The following is a 19589-nucleotide window of genomic DNA, read 5'->3' on the forward strand; positions in this document are numbered from 1 at the left end:
GCTGCTCGTTAGAAAGATTTTACTGCTAGACATACATAGACTGATACTACTGACTAGATACTTTGGATTCAAGCTGATTCTGAGTCCTAAATGGCCACAACCGGGACAGCGATTTAGATATTCTTTGCACGTATACAAGGAATTGTTGGTATACTACGACAACAAATGTTTATGACAAAAATAAAGGTCTGAAAAATTCGACGAGAGAGCATACCATTTTGATTTTGTCTCGGTCAAGAAAGCTGGCTTAACTGCCGGCTCTGGATAATCTATTCATGGGCAATCTTGCATGTCTGCAATATTTTATCTTCCTCATATCTTCTGTTGATGATGCATGTCAAGCAAATCCGACGACGTACCTGACTGCATCGATCCTTGAACCATCATCCTCTTTAAACTATTTAGCAGTACTTTACTGGACACTGATTAGTGATAGCGCTGACCAACTCAACTTAAACTGTCAGTACTGATTCTCACCCAAGTCAAAGCCTAAAAAGCATAAAAGATTGATTGGTTGATTGAAGTACATCTCAAACATCTCGAGGGGTACCCGTGCATTAAGAGCCGGTGCTAGATGACCATCAATGTCACCTCTGTTGACAGCTTTATAGAATAAAGCATCTCAAAAACAACAGGACAGACACTCCCTCGTAGAACACCTGCCAGAAAAGAGAACCTCAAGCTAAGAAGCCAATAGTATTTCTAAAGAACTTGAGATTATATCTCAACCTTCTCGTGTGTTCTTCTCTATGATGGATAAGGTCGGTGTCTAGTGACATCTGCCTGTCGTAACGCTTTATTTGAACCCACTACATAGGCCGTCAATTTTCACCAGGCCGTTGCTTAATTGCGCCGTCTGATAGTCGTAACTGAGGCAGGAAATCGCAAGATGCTCGGTCGGCTCATAGATTGTCCAGATGCGCACTGAGGTTACTGTAGGACATGTACGAGACTAAGGATGGGTGTTCTTATCTGCCTTGTTAACACTGAATGAAATCAAGGTTTGCTGCATCTGAATCAGATTCTACGAAGAAGAATGCGGTATGCTATAATTTTTTATAACGTACCAATGCAAACCTAGCTGACATACATCAACATTCGGCTAGTATGTTTAAGATTACATTCACGTTCTAACAGCAATAGAATGCATTTCCTACTTTTATTTGGCAATGGTATGCATGTAGTATTTTCCTTAGGAATATTGTAGTCAGGTCAAACATTATTTGAAAGCACATATAGCTGCACTATTGCAATATTCCCAATCTATCTAATGTGAGGCAAGGTTGACTTCACACTGACGTTATTAAAGTAGTCTTCGTGATGGCAGTAACTCCCAGCAGGGCAATTCAATAAATGCGTTCCAATCGTCATAACTTTGCCAATTGCGAGTTGATCGCGCCCACACGGCTGTCAGTCGTTGTGTGGCGGGCAATTTGTGTCTTGAAACTGGTCCAAATGAGCCATAGGGCGACCGCAGTGCCCCCTTGCCAGCCATCAACAAACAACGACGTGGGGAAATTCCATATTTGCCTAATTGTTTTGGCTTTGGACGCTTGAATTCTTAAATGACAGAAAGGGGACGTTTTGGATTGAAGACGTTTGTAGGGTTATACAAACAATATCAAATCATTATCTTTGTTGGAACATATATCAGTAACATATATCAGTAACGTATAAATCAGTAATACAACCTAGAGCTTTTACCTACCTAAATTACATGTTTTCCTTTATCAATATGTCCGCATCAAATCAAGATCAACATTTATCCATCCATGGGGTACGGAATCGGACATTGATCAGTCTATTTACCAAATACTTTTTTTGGGAAGCCTAATTTTTCGCAACAATTAACTACCATGGTTTGCATTGACGTCAACGTTTCCTTCAATTCCCCCATGTATTCACCTTAAGTGCGTGCGCGTATTTGTATGGCCATCGGTTCTATAACTAGTTATAGACCGTAGAGTTTCCACCAATCCACAACTAGTATCGGTACATACGTGAGATGGGCGGGGCGTAAGTGATGACGCAGATTGAACGCCATGACAAATCACATCAAAACTGACCAATGGCAGTCCTTGTTCATGTGTGGTGGGATGTACTTAAACGCTTACCAGAAAGCGCCCGGATCAGTTTGCTCCGTTGTAGCTGCCAGTCACCCCCAGGACCAGACCCGCCTCGCTCCAGAGAAGTCACGGTGCGCAGAGAGAGGAAGACCAGACCTCGACGGTAATAGAAAAAGATGGCCCGCCTTGCAGTGTTCGTTCTTGCCGGCTTGTGCGTCGTCACATTGCTACTAAATCAAGTCACGGCCAGGGCAATGGACAAGGCAGAGTTGCTGCAGAAGGTACCGTAATGTTGTCATTTTTTCCTACAAGACAAGGTGTTCCATCTTTCGTGTGAGGTTGACCTTAAATTTGTTCCTTCTTGTGTTACTTTTATAAACCATGAAAACAATAGTTGCCTTGATATCAAAACGTTTCCCTGTTGACTACACACAACAGACAGAATAATCTGTTTCAAGTCATTGCAGTTGTGGACGCCCGAAAAATAGGTCATAGTGTTACCTTTCAATCCCCTTGGCCACACATCATGATCAGCCACAATGACAGCGGCCAAGAAATCGGTAGTCTGCAAGTCAGTAAAGTAGCAAAATAGATTTGATGCTGCGTGTGGTTTTGTGAATAGTCTGTACTGTGCACCAACGACTTCGACGGCGATTGATGGTGTCCATCTGTGAAATTACATTAGGTAACGTAACGGACGGTAACTTTGTAACACGATAAGAATCTTTTAGTGTTATCAGAGGCTTATCTTAGAATGCTCAGTATTACTGCCGTGCTAATGCTGGCCAGTTATAAGCAGAGAATGTGTGGACTGCCAGAAGAGATAGTTGCCATGGTCAAACTTGTTGTGTCAATCTCAACGCGCTGCTGCGAGATGCAGTGCAGATGCAGTGGCTGGCGGCCGAGTTTGTAGATAAAGTCCAGTCGAAATCATCAGCATTCAACCGTTTAAACTTACGTTTCAAACGCCGTTTGTTGCAAGGGTGTTTCAAAAGGGGATACATGTACTTATGCCGTATTGTCTATCGATTCGTAGTCAAAAAAAGGAATATGTGTACTCCAAACCCTTCTAATTACATCGTTTTGTTTGCAAAAATCAGTCCAACGCACAACAGGGATCTAAAAGATATCAAAGGCAGTAATTCATTTTGGCTTCTGCACGGATTACTATCAGGAGAAACCTTGGGGCGGACCTGTCCTTTGATGTCGGCACTGCGATGGTCGTAAATGCAGTGGATCGATCATCGCCGATGAAGAACGTTCTGAAAATAGTTTGCCTTGAGACTGCTGGTTGCCACGTAAGCAGTCTTGCTTTTGGGAGTCATGGTGAAGGATCATGATATGTTCACGGTACAGAGCGAGGTGACCATTAAAACCGTGAACATAAAGAAACAAGAATTACAGTACACCTTGAGTCGACGGACTGCAGGTGGTCGTCCGTGAGATGTTGCTGTCTGCGAACAATCATTTCTTGCTTACGTGTTCTGGTAACACTAAATTCTCTGCACCATTTGGCACTTTGTCTCTGTATCCTTCCGTCTCACACAATCACATACGTAGAGGGAAAAAAGCGAACGGCTGATTACATTGGGTTGAACAGCGACTACAGAAAATGGAATTCTGAAGGAACATTACTGTGTAGGGAAATCACTGTAGAGTAGAATCTGGCCCGAACTACAGCATATAAAACTGTTTGGCCGAAGGTGAAGGTTGCTAAGGAATAGTCGGCTCATCATCCGCCACAGATAGCACAACAAAGATGAATAAAATTACGCTGGTTTCCTGAAAGGTAAGACCATCAACCCTAGTAGGTCGTGCTAGCTCCAATACGTCCCATGGCAAAAGAAAAACGATGATTATGCTATCTGACTCATTATCTTCCTTCTTATGCTGCTGTGGGATTTTGCCAGAACACCGAAAAGACAAGAAGTTCATGTTTCATGGTTGCCACTGGGTGTGCGGTGTTTCGCATATTTTACAGTAGAATAACAGGTGAAAATATGAAACATTCAAATCATTTCCACTCAATGAAATCTCATTTGTACACAAACGAAAACTAGTAGTAACATTTGTTAAGTGGTTGTAAGGTAAAGGAATGATGCAAAAAGCGGCGGATGAAACACTTCAGTACAAGAATACCTTGTAACGTTTTACTCTATGACGCTGCAGAAAAATTCCAACCTACACATGCATTTAGTCCACTGACTCTAATCCGTACCTGCCTACAACGGGCTCACCCTGACAGAAGACCTGTTGTTACACACCTTCCGGTTTTATGACCTGATGGGAGATGGAAAATGGAAAAATCGATTTCCATCTGCAGATCAGTTTGTGCGTTGACTTAGAAATGATCTAAAAGCATTGTCCAAACACAAAACCCCATTAAAACCCAAGTAATATTCTGTTAGTACACAATTACTTTGACGTTTTACAGATGGTCGCCTGGCTACCGTCTGATCATTCTGCTCCAACAGACCGTAAATGGTAGATAAAGGTAGAGAATTAGCGTAACGAGCTGGCAATCTTTGCGGTGTGTTGGTCATTTTCTGCTGAAAAGCAAGATTTTGATTGCTCATCGATCGCCAAATAGGCCAAATGGGGAAAAAATGATGACCAACATTCCGTACGAAGCAATTTGTCCCGCCAGTGGCAAACCGCCATTTGCTCAAGCCACCAGCATATGGTCAGTCCATTATATACAAATGTGCGGGTGAAGGTGTGGTATTCTCGATAATGTCAGGAGTTCTTGATGATTGACACGGCAACGTGTCCAGCAGCTACGGGCGAGCTCCTCTGATGCCTGCTCAGCGCTGAACCTTGCCCCAGTGCCAAGGCATACCGTGTGAATGAAACCTACTGAATCATATCCCTTCCTTCCTTCCTTTCTTGGTTTTTACCTCTGTTGTTGTTGTTGTTGTATTATTATCACAACTATAAGTTGATATTGATTATCCTTCAGAAATTCCCATCTATATCCAGTATGTCGTTAGAATACAGGTATAATTGGGCAAAAGTACCATTTGATTAATGATGAATTACGATGTATCTCTGGATGTGCTCAATCTTATGTTGTTCATTATATTTCTGTAAACGATCACAGATATACATGTATCCTGCAGGAATGTCTAATTTATATACATGTAGAAGATAGATATTAGTGATTTTACATCACTTGACCTGCATTTTGGCTTGTAACATCATTATTCATTGGTTTGGTTTGAAATGTGTTACGTGAATCAGTAGTGAGGTAGCTGGGCTGAGACGTCGATTCGGGGCTGCACTAAGTCATGGCGTTGTGTCGTTGGGAAACTTTACACTTGGTAGGAGTTTCATTACTCTGTCCAGTTGGAATTGGGTACCTGACGTCGGGAGTAAAAGGCAGTGGAAGGAGAAGGATGGGCGTCACCTTGCATGCCATACCAATAACACAGTCAATAACAATAGCCACTGACCCTAGGGCTACGATCTCTACCCTTTTTTTTTACGAAATCGATACCAGGAAACAACGTAATTGGGTTTGCGTCATAGAAGTCCGGAAGTCGTGATAAACTTTATCGAGCGAAGAATAGATCGAACATATGATTATATTTGGAATAAAAACGGATTGATTGATGTAGATTAGTTTTAATGGCAGAAGCACTAAGTGGTCACTGAATGAATGTACATGTAGCATGATAGAAAAAAGAGGAAAGGGGAGGGAAACTGTCAATCATGTCGGAAGCAGAATAGAACGAAATAAAATGAAATCATTTTATCGTTCATCTAGATTGCTTTGACGAAAGAAAACAATTCATCGCAAAATTTCGTGAAACTAAGGCAAGAGAGAAATAGAATGTTTAAAGCAATTATCTAGAGCGATAACTTATTGTGCACTTTTCGCCAGCCGAACAAAATTTTCACATTTCACTAATCACGTCCCCAGGGCACATGCTCCATTACTGGCAGTCTCATGGGCCCGCTACAATTTCCCCCGGACGGGTTGGGATAACAAAGTGCCCCGCTGATTTTCCAGAAATCGTTACTTTCCCGACACTGAGACTGATCACACCGCCGAGACGCCACCACTTGAGACCAATGTTACGCTAAATGGCTGGAGACTAGTCTCCAAGCTGAGGTTTCGATCGGGGGGCTAGGAGTGGCCAGGGTTTGGCAATTTGGCTCCAGAAAAAGTGTCCAAAGAGATGAGAAAAACAACAATGTTACGGAAGGCGCAAATATGGGACATCGCTTCCCCGATGCCATTTTGTCGGGATATAGACAGGTGTAGATGGTGGTATGGCCTAATTGCCCCATTGGGAACACCGACTACCCAACGGGCCTATTAGGCCATTTCTCCACTCAACTCTCAAAGGAATCTGATGCAGTTTGTTACATTAGCGCAACGTTTTGATTGACTGCAAATTAGAAAGCTTTTGGTTCGTTACTGCCGGACTCATACAACGTCATTTGCTTCACAACAGCTCAACTCAAGACTTTCGCACAATACGATGGGGGTAATCTTAGCGGAGTAAATTTCTTAAAACGCATCACAACATGACCGGACAGCAATTCTTGACATGAATCTGCGCCGCCGGTATCAGTAATTTATGTATTCTTTCCTCTTGTGGTCGTACAATGTGGAGTTATTGCAATGAATCATACTTCTATGATGCCATAGTAAAGCTGATGCACAGTGTGATATACGCTTAGGCAAGTAAATAACTCAAACTACGCTCTGCTCAAAAGAATTGATCTGCTGCATATCCTCGACTGTCTATCCCCAGGACATATTCAATATCTATTGCAGTCCACCAATCCGCACCTCGGGCTACCACAATACGGCATACAATGTAATTGCCCTGATGTGTCGAAACAAAAAGGTTTCAATGCTAACATTCTCATTTATCATTTTCTTTATCGTAAGTATCGGGTAGTTCATTGGTCACCGATATGGCTTGCCTTGTCCATAGCGTATTTTCTAAATCCTTAAAATGGATACATCCGCCAAGAGGATCAAAGAACAAATGTCATTTTGCAAGATGTATCTGTAGGCTATAAGGTAGTCATTAAAGGAATTCACTATGGCCCAATGAAACCTCATGACAAATGTTCGATACATCTGGGGAGTTCAACATACAATAAAAAAAGCTTATTAAAAGATGAAGATTTGTCAAGGTACCTCTATTCATGTCAAACAAGAGCTATAAAGATTAGTGCATTTCAGGAGATTGATGATTTCCTCTCTTGTTGCCTGGTGCATGAATGACAAGTGTGCTGACTACTCATTGAATCATGAAACAATTATTGTAATCGGAACTACAACTTAAGTTGTTTTTGAAACATCCATTAACAGAGATTTTAGGCTGGCCAAAATCTCGAAGGCTGTCAGGTATAAAGCTAGATTGTCGACATGCCGCACCAAAAGGTAGAATCGGAACAAAATCGATGCAAACGATGTTACCAGTAAGCCCGTTTGCTACCAGCGACACCCAATTCTGGCTCATCCTGCTGGTGCCGGGTCTTTCCAACCAATTTCCATTCTAATTCCTCCTAAGCCCGGCACATGGCAGCTTCCCAAGAACAGAGACGTCTGAAAAATGCCATTGGATATTGTTTCACCGAGATAATTAGGTTGTTAGGGCCTAATGGCTAATGGGTGTTCATCTTTCACCAGGATACGGGTGTTCATTACTGGCGCTGATGGTGGGGTAGATGTGATAGATTGTGCTGTGATAAGGCGATGTCAAGAAGACGATATGCACAACGACTTCATGGCGTTCGGTACATGAGCATAATCATCTCAATGGAGTCAGCGTATTTGCTCAACAATGATGTAGAATATAGCCTCAATAGCAGGCTTCTTGGTGGGTCCTTTTATATTTATCACCTTCGTCAAGAAGGTTATGTTCTCCATAATTCGAAAATTTTCTTTCTAAGTGCAAATGAGATCGTTAATATTATTGTAATCGAATACATATTATACATGTAGTCCCTAATATATCAACGCGCAAACATGGCGAGACGAGTACGATTATACATAGCTGTTAATAAGAAGTGCTAAAGCCCATTGACGTCGACAACGGTAATCTCCAAGCAGATCTAACGGTGGCAAAGACCGTAACCAACTGGCAAAAGCAGTTTTCATAGCCACTTCGGTGGCCGCTTCGGTGGGTATGGAAACTGTCTTAGCTTTGCCAGTTGGATACGGTCTTTGCCACCGTTAGATCTGCTTGGAGATTTGGAGATAAGCCAACGGGTCTTCTTGATTTATTCAATTTCAATATCTTTATAAAGAAATCCTTCAAGAACACGCAACAGGGCATTGCCATGTGGGACTGTTATAGGGAAACACAGTATCTTCATTATCTTGTCTTATATATCTTCCTTCCGCTCTTTAATACCTTTGATTGCAATTTGTAATTTCCCTGAGCTCATAAAGTCAATCTGCATGTAAAGCACAGTCTTATCGCCGCGGGTGATACTATGTTAACTATTGTATATCTAGTATGATTTGGCTGGCGTATTAGCATATATATATACCCTACGGTAATCTAAGTTCTATATCATGTATTTCTTTGATTACTTCACATGAATACAGACCTTAAGAAACTCAATGTAAGATAGGTACGATGTTAACAGCCAATTCTCTGATCATCTCTTTACACAGTATGTTTCACGTAATACTGTAGATGCATTTAAGTTCGCATGGTTTTTATTTCGTGGAAGGGAGAAAATTGACTGTTCGCGGTGGTCTAAAGTTCGCGTTTGAAACAATAGTAGCGCTACAGTCATATGTGGGCAAAAAGTTTCGCGGTGGTTTTAAGTTCGCGCTGAAAGTTAACCGCGAAAACCGCGAACATAAAACTACCACGAACATTCTGCATTTACAGTACTTGATTCAAGCCATTGAATAACGAGACTCAGGGAATGAATAAGCAAAGTAATTGAGTTGTATGAATGTGAAGAAAAGCTTTGTGTACTCCTGGGTACCCGGCTGGTACCACAACAAAATAAGGGGATCTTGGTGTTGGTTGTTTGTGCACTGCGTGTAAACGACTGAAATGCAAAATATTGATGCAAATGTACTTAATGTCAATGATATGAAGATTTTGTGATCTAGAACATATTCAGTTTTGCTACCAAAATCCAACATTCATAACAAATAACAGCATCTGATGTCAAGTTTGGAACTTTTTTCCCCAAATTGTTTCACATGATAAGTCGGAGGTCCTAATCCCCATCTCCCATATGTATTACAATCCCTCAGGTAGAGGTCACAATGGCAGAACCACCATTCGTCAACAAAGCCGATGCCAGGGTTCTAGCATCATGATTGATAGTCAGTTGATTATTAGACTTCCTCTGGGGGTGAATGTAGTTCCAGAAGGATTAAGTTGAAATCTCACGTGTGTAAATTCAGGCTTGCAAAGTCAACAATTGATGATGTGTGCCAAGTAAGGCGAGATATGTTATTTCCTGGAAGACTTATGACGTTAATTTTATCGAAAAAGCCCTTGGTGGCATATTTGAAACTACAGGGAATAACCTTTTGCCAAATTCATCAAATGAAAATGCTTATATATAGCTCTATGTTGAAAAGGCTGAATAACTATATTAGATGAAAGATTACTGTGTTGATATTCTTGCATTCATTGATGTAAAGATCAGGAATATTTCTGACTGTTTTCTCAATTTTTCTTGCTTCCATCTCAGAAATGTCGTGGTTTAGAATAAGGTTGTAAAGTATGCACTTGTTACAGTTGAAAGACAGTAAAAAACACATGTCGTGAACTGCTATCTTGTCTATGCTGAACTCATTTTGGGGCTAGTATAGTGAGAACTGTCAAATAGAGGGTAACTGATGTATTAAGAAAATGTTTGACATGGTAAGATCAAAATTGAGCAGAATGAATGATACAAATTGGCCCAACTGAGGTGAATGACTGCTAGTGTGGTAAGCCAGTCAATGGAGAACCAAATCTTTCTTGTCCGGTTATGTTTTCAAGGCGTTAACCCTATTTTGGTAGATGCTTGCTATAATTCTTTAGAAGCACTTCCAAGCCACTTCGCAAACCTTATCATTACCAGGATCTGCAATGGGATTTACTTTCCGAACATGTCCATCTGGCCTACAGTAAGGCCATGTTGATTTCATTATATGGATGACATCCAAAACTGATGCGAGCGTGCGAAGAAAAAGGGCTTGTCAAAAGAAACAAAGTTTCCTTCAATATGGAATCTGTGTGGTCAGGATCTAGGAAGGTTGAACGAAACTAAGCACACAGAGTATGGTTTACTGAAATATAAATTCTTCATTTTTGTTCTTTCAAAACTTACAATTTCAAAGTCAAGCTTCTTTTTTGACTTTGGAATTGACTTCGGCATTTTACAACATTAGTATCCGTTTTTTAGACCATACGTTTTTGTAATTTACAGCATTTTGCCGCTACTTTTCACGATTGACAGTATGGCCGAGGTTCGGCTATAATCAAATCAACGTAGCCAAAGGATGAAGGACGAATGAAGGAGCTGAAGTGATTGATCCTGCTATAGCCCATTTAATCTTAGAACCCGGGGTAGGTCCTTTAAAGAAATGAGGAAGGGAAACATTCACATACCTTTGATCACCAAATGGACTACGCGTGCCAATTCAATCTGCTCATTTCTCTGATGACCATCAGTAATTGCAAGTTAGACACATTACTGACATCTACTTGATATACATTACGAGTCTTAAGATTGCGAATTAAGCGAAGATGGTCATGACTCCTAGCCATTTCTGCCAACGTTTCCTAGACATAGATATGTCTTGAGCGGATTGAAATGAGACTATTGGTATAATCATAGTGATAGGAAGAGGAAAAGATACATGATTAAAAGGGACCTTGCGCAGGACTTGGCGCCGATACATTACAAGAAATCTAATCTGGTAAAGGTGGCAGCCAAGAAGAACATAACTCAATAAAGATCAGAGTTACGATACTGGAGGTGACAAACTTGAAGTCGTCCAAATTCAATTTATTTTCTTCCGTACGAGAGGTTATCTATGTCATCGCCCTGCCGGGAAACACGTTTCTCTCCCGATATTGTAAAAATGACATACACACAGCTCTGCCCGGAACATTACAAAAATTACTGGTCCGGAAAGGAATGTGGTGCAATTTAGAAGCATTTCGTCTCAAACTGCAATATTCTGTATCAGATTCTATATTTGAATAGCCGGTATAACCGCCCTTCGGCGTAACTCACCAGCTACTATATTACTTGCAAACTCATATCATCTTGCAATCTCAATATGTTTTTGTAGTAATAAAACTAAGGATGGTAATGAGGCAGTATGCATGTTCTTCATTATTTACAGCAAGGGTCTCCATTTTGTTCAGCAATGTCGGCACCATGATTTGCCATCACCGGTAGAAAGTAATAAGAAAGTTACCTATCTTATCTCGATCAAAGCACCAATGTTTCTACAAAATAAGTCTCCGTTTTTCTGTGCAAGATCAAAGAAGATAGGATATTCGCTCACTTTCAATTGAACGACTGAGACCAGTTTCTGGTAAAGTTTTATCTTAACTTTTTCAAATACGAGTAAAGATGGCAATAAGGTCGTTTGAATGAGGTACCGTCTCTGTGCTTTTCCTCAATTCAGTAGTCCTGAGAAAATAGATATCTATTTGTGTTGTATATGCACATGCGACGTGGTCTCGAATGGATTTCTGTTCTTTGTTCGATGATATCCGTGCTTTCTGATTTCTATCCATGTTGACCATAAACCTTGAACTTACAATATGGTACTTACTTTGTTACAATTTACATCATCACAAGCATTGGCCATTGCATTATTCCATTGTAGAGTTATTATAGTAGATGTAGCTTTTGTCTTAAAAGACGCCATTCTAAAATGACGTAGCCAGTGTAACCTATCTACAATAGTGGCTGTTCTAGGTGCTGAATGTTGTGAAGTTATTGCGCGCTTTACAAAAATTTCACTTTTCCAGGGATATCACTTTAAGTGCAGAATACTGCCATAAAGCATTATGTACATCGACAAATAACTCAAGATACGACCATTGCAGGCGTTAGTAACTACCTTCAATAAACAGATCATTTTTGGGGTCATGGATGATACAGATTCCATGTCGCTAGCTAGTTGTTGTTCCATTCGCAAGATATTGTACAGCACAGCAGAGAGTACAACTTAGGTCTGAGTTGTTTAACGAAACATTTTCGCTCTTATCCCTTCAGGTTGACGAACTGAGACAGGCCATTGAAGAAGCGGAGCTGCTACCAGCCGAGGACGAGGCCAACGAAGAAGGTACGCATCACACGAACTTTGTGTGAACGCCAATCCGTTTAACACGTCTTAACGTCTACTCGTCACGTTCTTCCATGTTGCGTCCGAATCGTCGTCTACACACAGTCTGCTGTATATGACGTTGTTCTTGGTGTTATATGTGTTGCTCGCTTGTACCAGAACAACACTGATTGACCGTTCCCTGCCATGTTGTCGCTTGTTGGCGGTTATTTGTATGTTTTCCCTTCCCTCATTAGCAACATAATGTGTTACCGACTGTCCAAAAATGATGAAGTTAGACAGTGTGTTACAACTTTAGAAGCATCTCCGGGTTTGGAACAACCTTGGATATTGCAAATCCTATTTACCAATGGACAAACCTCCTGCTGTAGTGTCTGATCAACTTAGTGGCCCAAGAACTTCAGAATTCTAGAAATGGAGATGGACGCAGCCCTGTGCACTGAAATAATTGGGACGAAAGGTAACTTCTATTGTGATGTGCATCGTCACGGTGAGAGGACAAGTCGGTAACATGTTCTGTCACATGTGCTCATCCTGTGGTGCTCACTGTGTTGTCTTGTGTGTTCAGTATTTTCTCTTTCTTCTCTCTGCTCTGTGTTCTGCAGAAGTAGACCTGCCATTCAACAATGAACCGATCGGAGAGGTCGCCCGCCGCAACTTCCTATGCGCCAGCCTGAGGGCGCGCCATATGCCGCAGTGCAAAAAGTTAGGCCGTCGCTAGATGGCGCCCCGTAACAGGGCGTGCTTGTTTGGACAGGTACTAATCGTCGGTGTTACCCGCTACAGTTACAAGTCACGTTATCTTTACTTATCGTCATCTATATATCCTCATGTGCATGTCTAGTGCCCGACCTCCCCTTCGAAAGTGATACTAAGAGTGAGATGGAGCGCCGCAACATGTGCAGAAACAACCCCAAGGCTCGCAAGATGCCGCAGTGCAGACGGTTCAGACTGGGGCGCCGGTAAACCACCCGGAGGACCCTCAACCGGAAAAACACGCTGGGACTCTCCTCACCATAGAGTGCGTACTAGTATATCAAGTCATGAATGTTGTGTTCAAATTTTCACGACTGCCATGTACGTGTGTTCGAGCTGCGTAAAGTCTACATTTTCACAGACCTAATCTTTCTAAACTGGACAAAATTTGACCAAAACATTTCCCAGTGGCAGTCGTAAGAAGTTCCAAAATTTCACACTTGTTTCCACCTCTGATCGTTTGGATGTCGTCTTTGTTTGCTGTCAATCTGGATGCTTCTCCGGAAGTTTAAGAGGAGAGAGGAACATAGCTGGAACTAGAAATATGTCTTGTAAACAAATGTACATTTAGGAAATTGTTATAGATGCAGACACTGTGCATAGTATCTCGGCCACAGATATATTGCTACTTTTTTTGGAGATGCTAGTTATTCTCTATCAGCATTATCTTAATTTGTACATTTTACACATACAGTTGATATAATAAGGTGACGAATCTTACTCGAACTGACCTAAATGAATTTGATGAAGACTTTGGCAGGAGAAACAGCATCACCTAGATTACACAAACCATGCAGAGCTTATACATTGTATTAGAAGGTACAACAATATCTGGTATAATATAGAATCTACTTAAAGATCTGCCAGCTTGCATGTTTTGCCCTGGATTTCAAAAGGAGATTATCTAAAAATCTATCTTGGACAGTGTAGGACTCAGTAGACAACACCAATAATTTTCAGAAAAGTCGTCTGATTATTTTGGCAACGCCTGAAGGGAAGAGCCTGCTTTGTTGCAAGTAGTTCTACAACTAGAAGTCCACAACTAGATCAGACCTGGTAGTTTTTCATTGACACCATACATGTACATGTCATTTAACTTTGGCAATATTTCATACAACAGATGTCAAAGAGCAGGAATGCACCAACCAAGTTGTTACGACTTTGATCAAGTTAACGGGGCACTTGTTTAAAAGAATGATGGACACAACCATCATAATTTTGCTTCTGTATGCTGGTGTATGTTGACGTTGTGTAATAAATAGTTGTCATGTGACATGTTGTGTGTCTCCTTTTCTTCCTATACTCTATAATGAAACACTTTCTACATCTATACCCTGACAGAAGTACCTAACATGAGTTTTACTAGCTTGGCATGGAACTATGTTGATAAGATAACAGAGTCCTTACTTATCTGATCTGCTATAATTCTGTTTTATTAGTGCTACTGCATATAAGATATGACACAGTAGCCTTTTTCTAATTTCCAATTTTATGAGTACCTAGAACATATGACAGGAAAATTAGCACCAAGGCTGGATCCCTAGGTTGTTCGTCAAAAAGACATTTGTTTGTTTGTTTTTGCAACCTTCTCACATAGGCAGCCCTGGTGTATATCTGATGAAGGTATGATCATAACAAATACAGGTAATTAGCAGGCTGCCCAGTGACATATAGTAGCAATAGTAGCCAGTATTTGATTATACTGCTGCAGGGCCAGTCACATCAATGTGCACTTATATAATGAACACTCAAGACATTCATAAAATTAGAGAATTAATATCTAATATCTGACTTCATAAAATAGAGTAATGAGATACAGAATGATATATCAAATGCACAGTAGATGTAATGGTATGCAAAATGCATGAATATCAGTTCTTCAAAAAGATACAGAATTTAAAGTATGTCAAATGCCCCATCTTTATGAGATCTTAGCTAGCAATGTCGAACAGAAATTTAAAGATTCACTCTAACAGTGACTCAAAATTTTCAAATAAAAGTGTAACTTGACATTCTATGTTGCCAAAAAGTATAATCTATTTACCTGCTAACAGAAAAGTTGGGATCAAGGAAGTCTTGCTCTAATCCTAAATACAATACAAGTAAAGGTTATTTTACTATGGCAAAGCTGTGAGCATTGAGTATATCAAAAGAGAAGTCAACTAGATAGTTTGGGGCTTTTTTCAGAACTCTGCAGAGGCCTTTTGTTGGAAAGTTTGGAAGAGGTCCTAAAAGAAAGAAAGGAAAAATTGATAAGGCAAATATAATTATCAAAACTTCCAATGGATCCCTTAATTGCTGTACCCTCCTCATCCTGAAGTCGGAACAAGAATGTCAATCATAATTAAACCACGCCCCAGACCTCCTCAAAGGCGGTGCAGACCTTAGCACATGTGAGAGCTCCAGACAGGGGATAGTTGCTGATGGACAGGGACTTCTCTATGTAGTCAGGGTCCACCTGTGGAAGGATACACAAAGCGATTAAAATCAAACTCACATCACACTGGAACATATGGTCACAATGCTCTCACTTCAGTATGACAAGACGAGAGTTGTCCTTTCACCTCATAGGGACAACAACATGGCGTCAAGGATGTAAAAAAACACCACACTTATCGATCGCAAAGAGTAGGGGTACTGTACTGTGTGAGTGGATCAAATGAATTTGTCCGGATATGCAGCTTGAACTGCTCAGTACAAACCTAGTGTGCTATACCATGAGGCGGTTTACCTGGTAATGGTATGCAATACAAACAAACAAAAAGGAGGATGCAGCTACACTCATGTTAGTGAATTGCACTTTCAGACATCTTCAGATCTTCTGTCCGTCTCAAATAATCTTCATAAGTGTCCTTTTCACAAGAATACATTAAAAAAATTGGTGCTAAAACATAAAATTCTGTATACCCTTGAGCTATGATCCATTAAAATGCAAAAGAATGACATCAACATGGTAGTCACCTGCCTGCTTCATTTATATGGAAAGTGGGGAAAAATGCTCTATACAATGTGACATAATTAAAGCAGGCTGACTAATGCATATATGTTTCAACTATTCCAATATTGATGTCTAATGATAGCATATAAATTAAAACAAACCCACTTTCATGAAAATGCCTGATTCAACAATCCTTCTATCACTTTGTGGTATATTGAAGGGGTGTTGCCCAGAATCTATCCAGAACCTAAACAGAAACAGAACCCCTAATTATACACTCTTTTTGCCTTCAGTAAATATAGTCAGGTTCTTGTGTACTCACCGAACCGTGGGCCATGGCGCCGATCACCAAAACGATTGGTTTGTCAGTGGGAACGAGATCACGTGGGTTCACCACAGAATCAGCGTGGAAAGACATACCAATCTTGGTACAGCCAGTCGGTAAGTGGTCAGTCACTGGGTTTTTGATAACCTGAAGATCATTTTACAACATGACAAAAGTTTGTCCTCATGTTCTGAGAAAAACATTAAAATCTAAAGATCATGAACATCAAATTTTCCTTTCCTATTAGGAACTCTTTCAAACTTTCTAACAAAAGTCCTCTGCAGTTCTGAAAAAAGCTATTAGAATGCCCCAAACTATACCTCTTCTAGCAGTATTCCAAAAAGCTATATTCTGCCACCAAGAAGTCAAGAACACAAAATGTCTAGAACAGTAGATACAAACAAAAGGAAGTTATGCTGCAATATCAAGTTTAAGGAAAGTTGTGAGGAGGCTCAACCTTGACCTTCATCTTCTCAAGACCTAGCTTCATACCCAATGTCATTGCAATCCACCCATAGCTTTTTGTAGTCTATGCTGGCCAAAAACATTCAGAAACACAGACAGACACACATACAAGAAACTACCTGCCTCACAGAGGAAATAACACAGTAATAATAAATCTCACCTTCAACAGCTTGTGAGGTCCATCTGAAGCTCTGATACTGAACTTATGCAGCAGCTGAACTGTAGAGAGGAGTAAAGATTGCATTCTTTGTAACATGTGTAACTGGAGACCCCTAGCAGCCTGTATTCACACTACATGTCATCTTGTTCACCAGCATCAAGCAATAGGGAATTATCAATTACTAAGACATCTATAGCTACATGTACATAAACAATAACTCTTTGAACATGAATAAAATATACTGATATGGACATACAGACATACATATCATGAATTATAAAACACAATAAAACAAAACAAAACAGTGACACTGACCCATAAGTCCAGCAAATCTCTCGAAGGTTCGGGGTATTCTTGTTTGTGGGTGGATTTCTATGAGGACATTGTTCTCTGTGTGGACGTAGACTTGTAGGAGACCAGCTCTGTTTAAGGGACTGTCAAACAACATCAGCAGACACTGGTGGAGAAACACAAAATCACAAAACTTTTAAACTACTTGAAGAATGCGTCTCCTTCTAATGTAGTAGTACAGTTTTAACCTTAAAATTGTCCTTTGCATACTAGTATTCTAATCTACCGAAAACAATCAAGAAAACAGTATCATTGACTTTTAAAATCATCTGAGGACGATTGCTTTGTAATTAGATGATGACTACTACGCTGTGCAGGAATGCAGGAAGGAGGATTTTGGAGAGTTAAAAAGTTAAAAAAATTTCCTAGGGGAGCATGCTACCAGACCTTCTGCACTCAACACGAAACATCAATGTGAATACGAGCGATAGCTGTTTTTGTTTACATCCGGGGTATTTGACGACTGGTAGGCAAAAGAATGTTACATGATTATACAATTGAATTAGCAGATCAGATTACTAATCAAAATGCAAATTAATCTTTTGCCTACCACCTGCTTTTTGCCTACCTCTGTGTCACCAAGATGTCATTGCAGTCACTTGTATGGACGGAAATTTAGAGCTGGAGTGAGGTCTGTTAGGAATATCAAGTCATACCTGATGAGCAATGTCTGGTCGGCACTGAGCGGGGTCCTTGTTGTGTTTTCTCATCAGCCCCTTGTGTTTGTCACAGTTCAGAAGCTCGTAGCTCTTCCCATTCTGTACAAAGGGGAAACAAAAAGGACGTTATAAGCTTTTAAAGACATTGTATCAACCATACGATCACACACTGACACAAATTATCAACAGGTACCATTAATGATTATAAGCTAGCTAGCCCCCATATAAACATCTGACGGGTTACATAAATCCGCCACTTTGAAAAACAGTGTTTGAGAGATCTCTAGAGCAGCACCCCCCAGGTATGCACCGTTTAGGTATACAGGAGTGCATTAAACTGGGGACGTTGGGTTGGAGATCTGTTTTGACATATCTTTTCAGGGTGGCGGAACCTCCTTGTTATTATGTACTAGTAAGCAGATCTTATACGTACGTATAATTTAGTTGATGCAGAGGGATCAGGAATCGAACCAGACTTTGTCTCAAGCGGTACACTTTCAGTTTTACCAGCTCTGACTTTTATACCGTTAATAGTAATAGATGCATAGAAACCGAGCAAAGTAGTCTACATCATTTAAGTTACTACAGCTACGACCGTAAGTTTCGCACGTGTACATGTACGTGTACGATTTTCATGCCCCCCTCCCCTCTTGCAAATTCCTAAAAAGATACGTAGCTCATCCACATGATACTTCATAAACAAACCTTGACTGCTTCTAAAGAGGCCTTTTCAAGTATGACGATGAGACGCTTCTCTTGATCCTTTTCGTGCAGTGTTTTCTTCTTCTTAGGGTCGGGCACATCAAACTTTCCGTCTCCGTCGAAATTTCTTTTGGGGGCCGCCATCTTAGTTTGGTAGAAACCAATCAGGAACAGGGGTGAAATAATGATATGAACTCCCAAAATACTAGTACATTGTGAGCCCAGAAATGATGCAGCTAATCTGTTCAAGGTAATGATATTCCGAAGATGAAATATTAAATAGGTATTATTGACATAATGCAGTGGTCAGACATGGACATCGGCGTTTGGGACCTTGTAGTTTTATGTAAAACCGCAAGATGTCGTCTAAGCACGGTGATTATTATGATCATGTTAGCAAGGAGCGAGGATTAAAGTGAGTTTTGTTTCCATAGCAATTAAAATGAAATGTCTAACATTGAATGCACATAAGAACAATCTCTGCCTATAAACTGAAATAAAAATACAGTTACGTCCTATGTGATAAAGAGACCTTCCGGTACAAGTCATGAAAAAATTAGAGGGAAAACGAATTGGTCTGTTCGCTTGCTGCAGATAAAACAGATATATCCAAGTACAGTATTTGGTTCTCCGGATACTTTGAGACCTTTAAATTAAATTTTGATTTCCCGCCACATGGGTTCAATAGGATGAGCGTGCTTGACCAATCAGAGACCAGAATGCAGGCTCACACCACCGCAGCACTTTACATTGATATTTTTATATCCTACCGCCACTGCAAGTGAAATGTTTCCGACAGAATCCACAAATTTCGGAATACCAAATGCACAATGTTATTCAAAAGTATTGAGATGGTGATATGTCCTCTTTAGT

At 40.5% G+C, this 19589-nt stretch overlaps 2 protein-coding genes across 3 annotated transcripts; one reads left to right on the forward strand and one right to left on the reverse strand.

Annotated features, from left to right (window-relative positions):
- Positions 1–2124: 2124 nt before the first annotated feature.
- Positions 2125–13484, forward strand: LOC136444863 (uncharacterized). 2 transcript variants are annotated; one of them, XM_066442618.1, is made up of 3 exons: positions 2125–2347; positions 12291–12360; positions 13205–13484. In XM_066442618.1, the coding sequence occupies exons 1-3, from the start codon at positions 2243–2245 to the stop codon at positions 13324–13326; spliced, it is 297 nt and encodes a 98-aa protein (XP_066298715.1). In that variant the 5' UTR covers positions 2125–2242; the 3' UTR covers positions 13327–13484. The 2 variants fall into 2 exon arrangements, with proteins under 2 accessions (XP_066298715.1, XP_066298723.1); XM_066442626.1 differs by having other exon boundaries at positions 12966–13205.
- A 1851-nt stretch (positions 13485–15335) lies between these two features.
- Positions 15336–18889, reverse strand: LOC136444879 (ribosomal RNA small subunit methyltransferase NEP1-like). Its single transcript, XM_066442637.1, has 6 exons — positions 18720–18889; positions 18012–18113; positions 17320–17461; positions 17005–17063; positions 16377–16526; positions 15336–15574 (listed from the first exon to the last, which is right to left on the reverse strand). Exons 1-6 carry the CDS (start codon positions 18858–18860, stop codon positions 15461–15463), a joined length of 708 nt encoding a protein of 235 aa, XP_066298734.1. The 5' UTR covers positions 18861–18889; the 3' UTR covers positions 15336–15460.
- Between the last annotated feature and the right edge of the window lie 700 nt (positions 18890–19589).

The sequence above is a fragment of the Branchiostoma lanceolatum genome, chromosome 1 (genome assembly GCF_035083965.1).
Source record: "Branchiostoma lanceolatum isolate klBraLanc5 chromosome 1, klBraLanc5.hap2, whole genome shotgun sequence".
Taxonomy (NCBI): domain Eukaryota; kingdom Metazoa; phylum Chordata; class Leptocardii; order Amphioxiformes; family Branchiostomatidae; genus Branchiostoma; species Branchiostoma lanceolatum.

Excerpts from the sequence above, each read along its gene's own strand:
- LOC136444863 (XM_066442618.1), top strand. The coding sequence starts at position 2,243 with ATGGCCCGCCTTGCAGTGTTCGTTCTTGCCGGCTTGTGCGTCGTCACA. Across the intron at positions 2,348-12,290 it reads AGGCAGAGTTGCTGCAGAAG|GTTGACGAACTGAGACAGGC; the intron begins GTACCGTAATGT and ends TTATCCCTTCAG. Across the intron at positions 12,361-13,204 it reads GGACGAGGCCAACGAAGAAG|TGCCCGACCTCCCCTTCGAA; the intron begins GTACGCATCACA and ends GTGCATGTCTAG.
- LOC136444879 (XM_066442637.1), bottom strand. The coding sequence starts at position 18,860 with ATGGCGGCCCCCAAAAGAAATTTCGACGGAGACGGAAAGTTTGATGTG. Across the intron at positions 17,462-18,011 it reads GACCAGACATTGCTCATCAG|TGTCTGCTGATGTTGTTTGA; the intron begins GTATGACTTGAT and ends TTTCTCCACCAG. Across the intron at positions 16,527-17,004 it reads GACCTCACAAGCTGTTGAAG|GTTATCAAAAACCCAGTGAC; the intron begins GTGAGATTTATT and ends AATGATCTTCAG.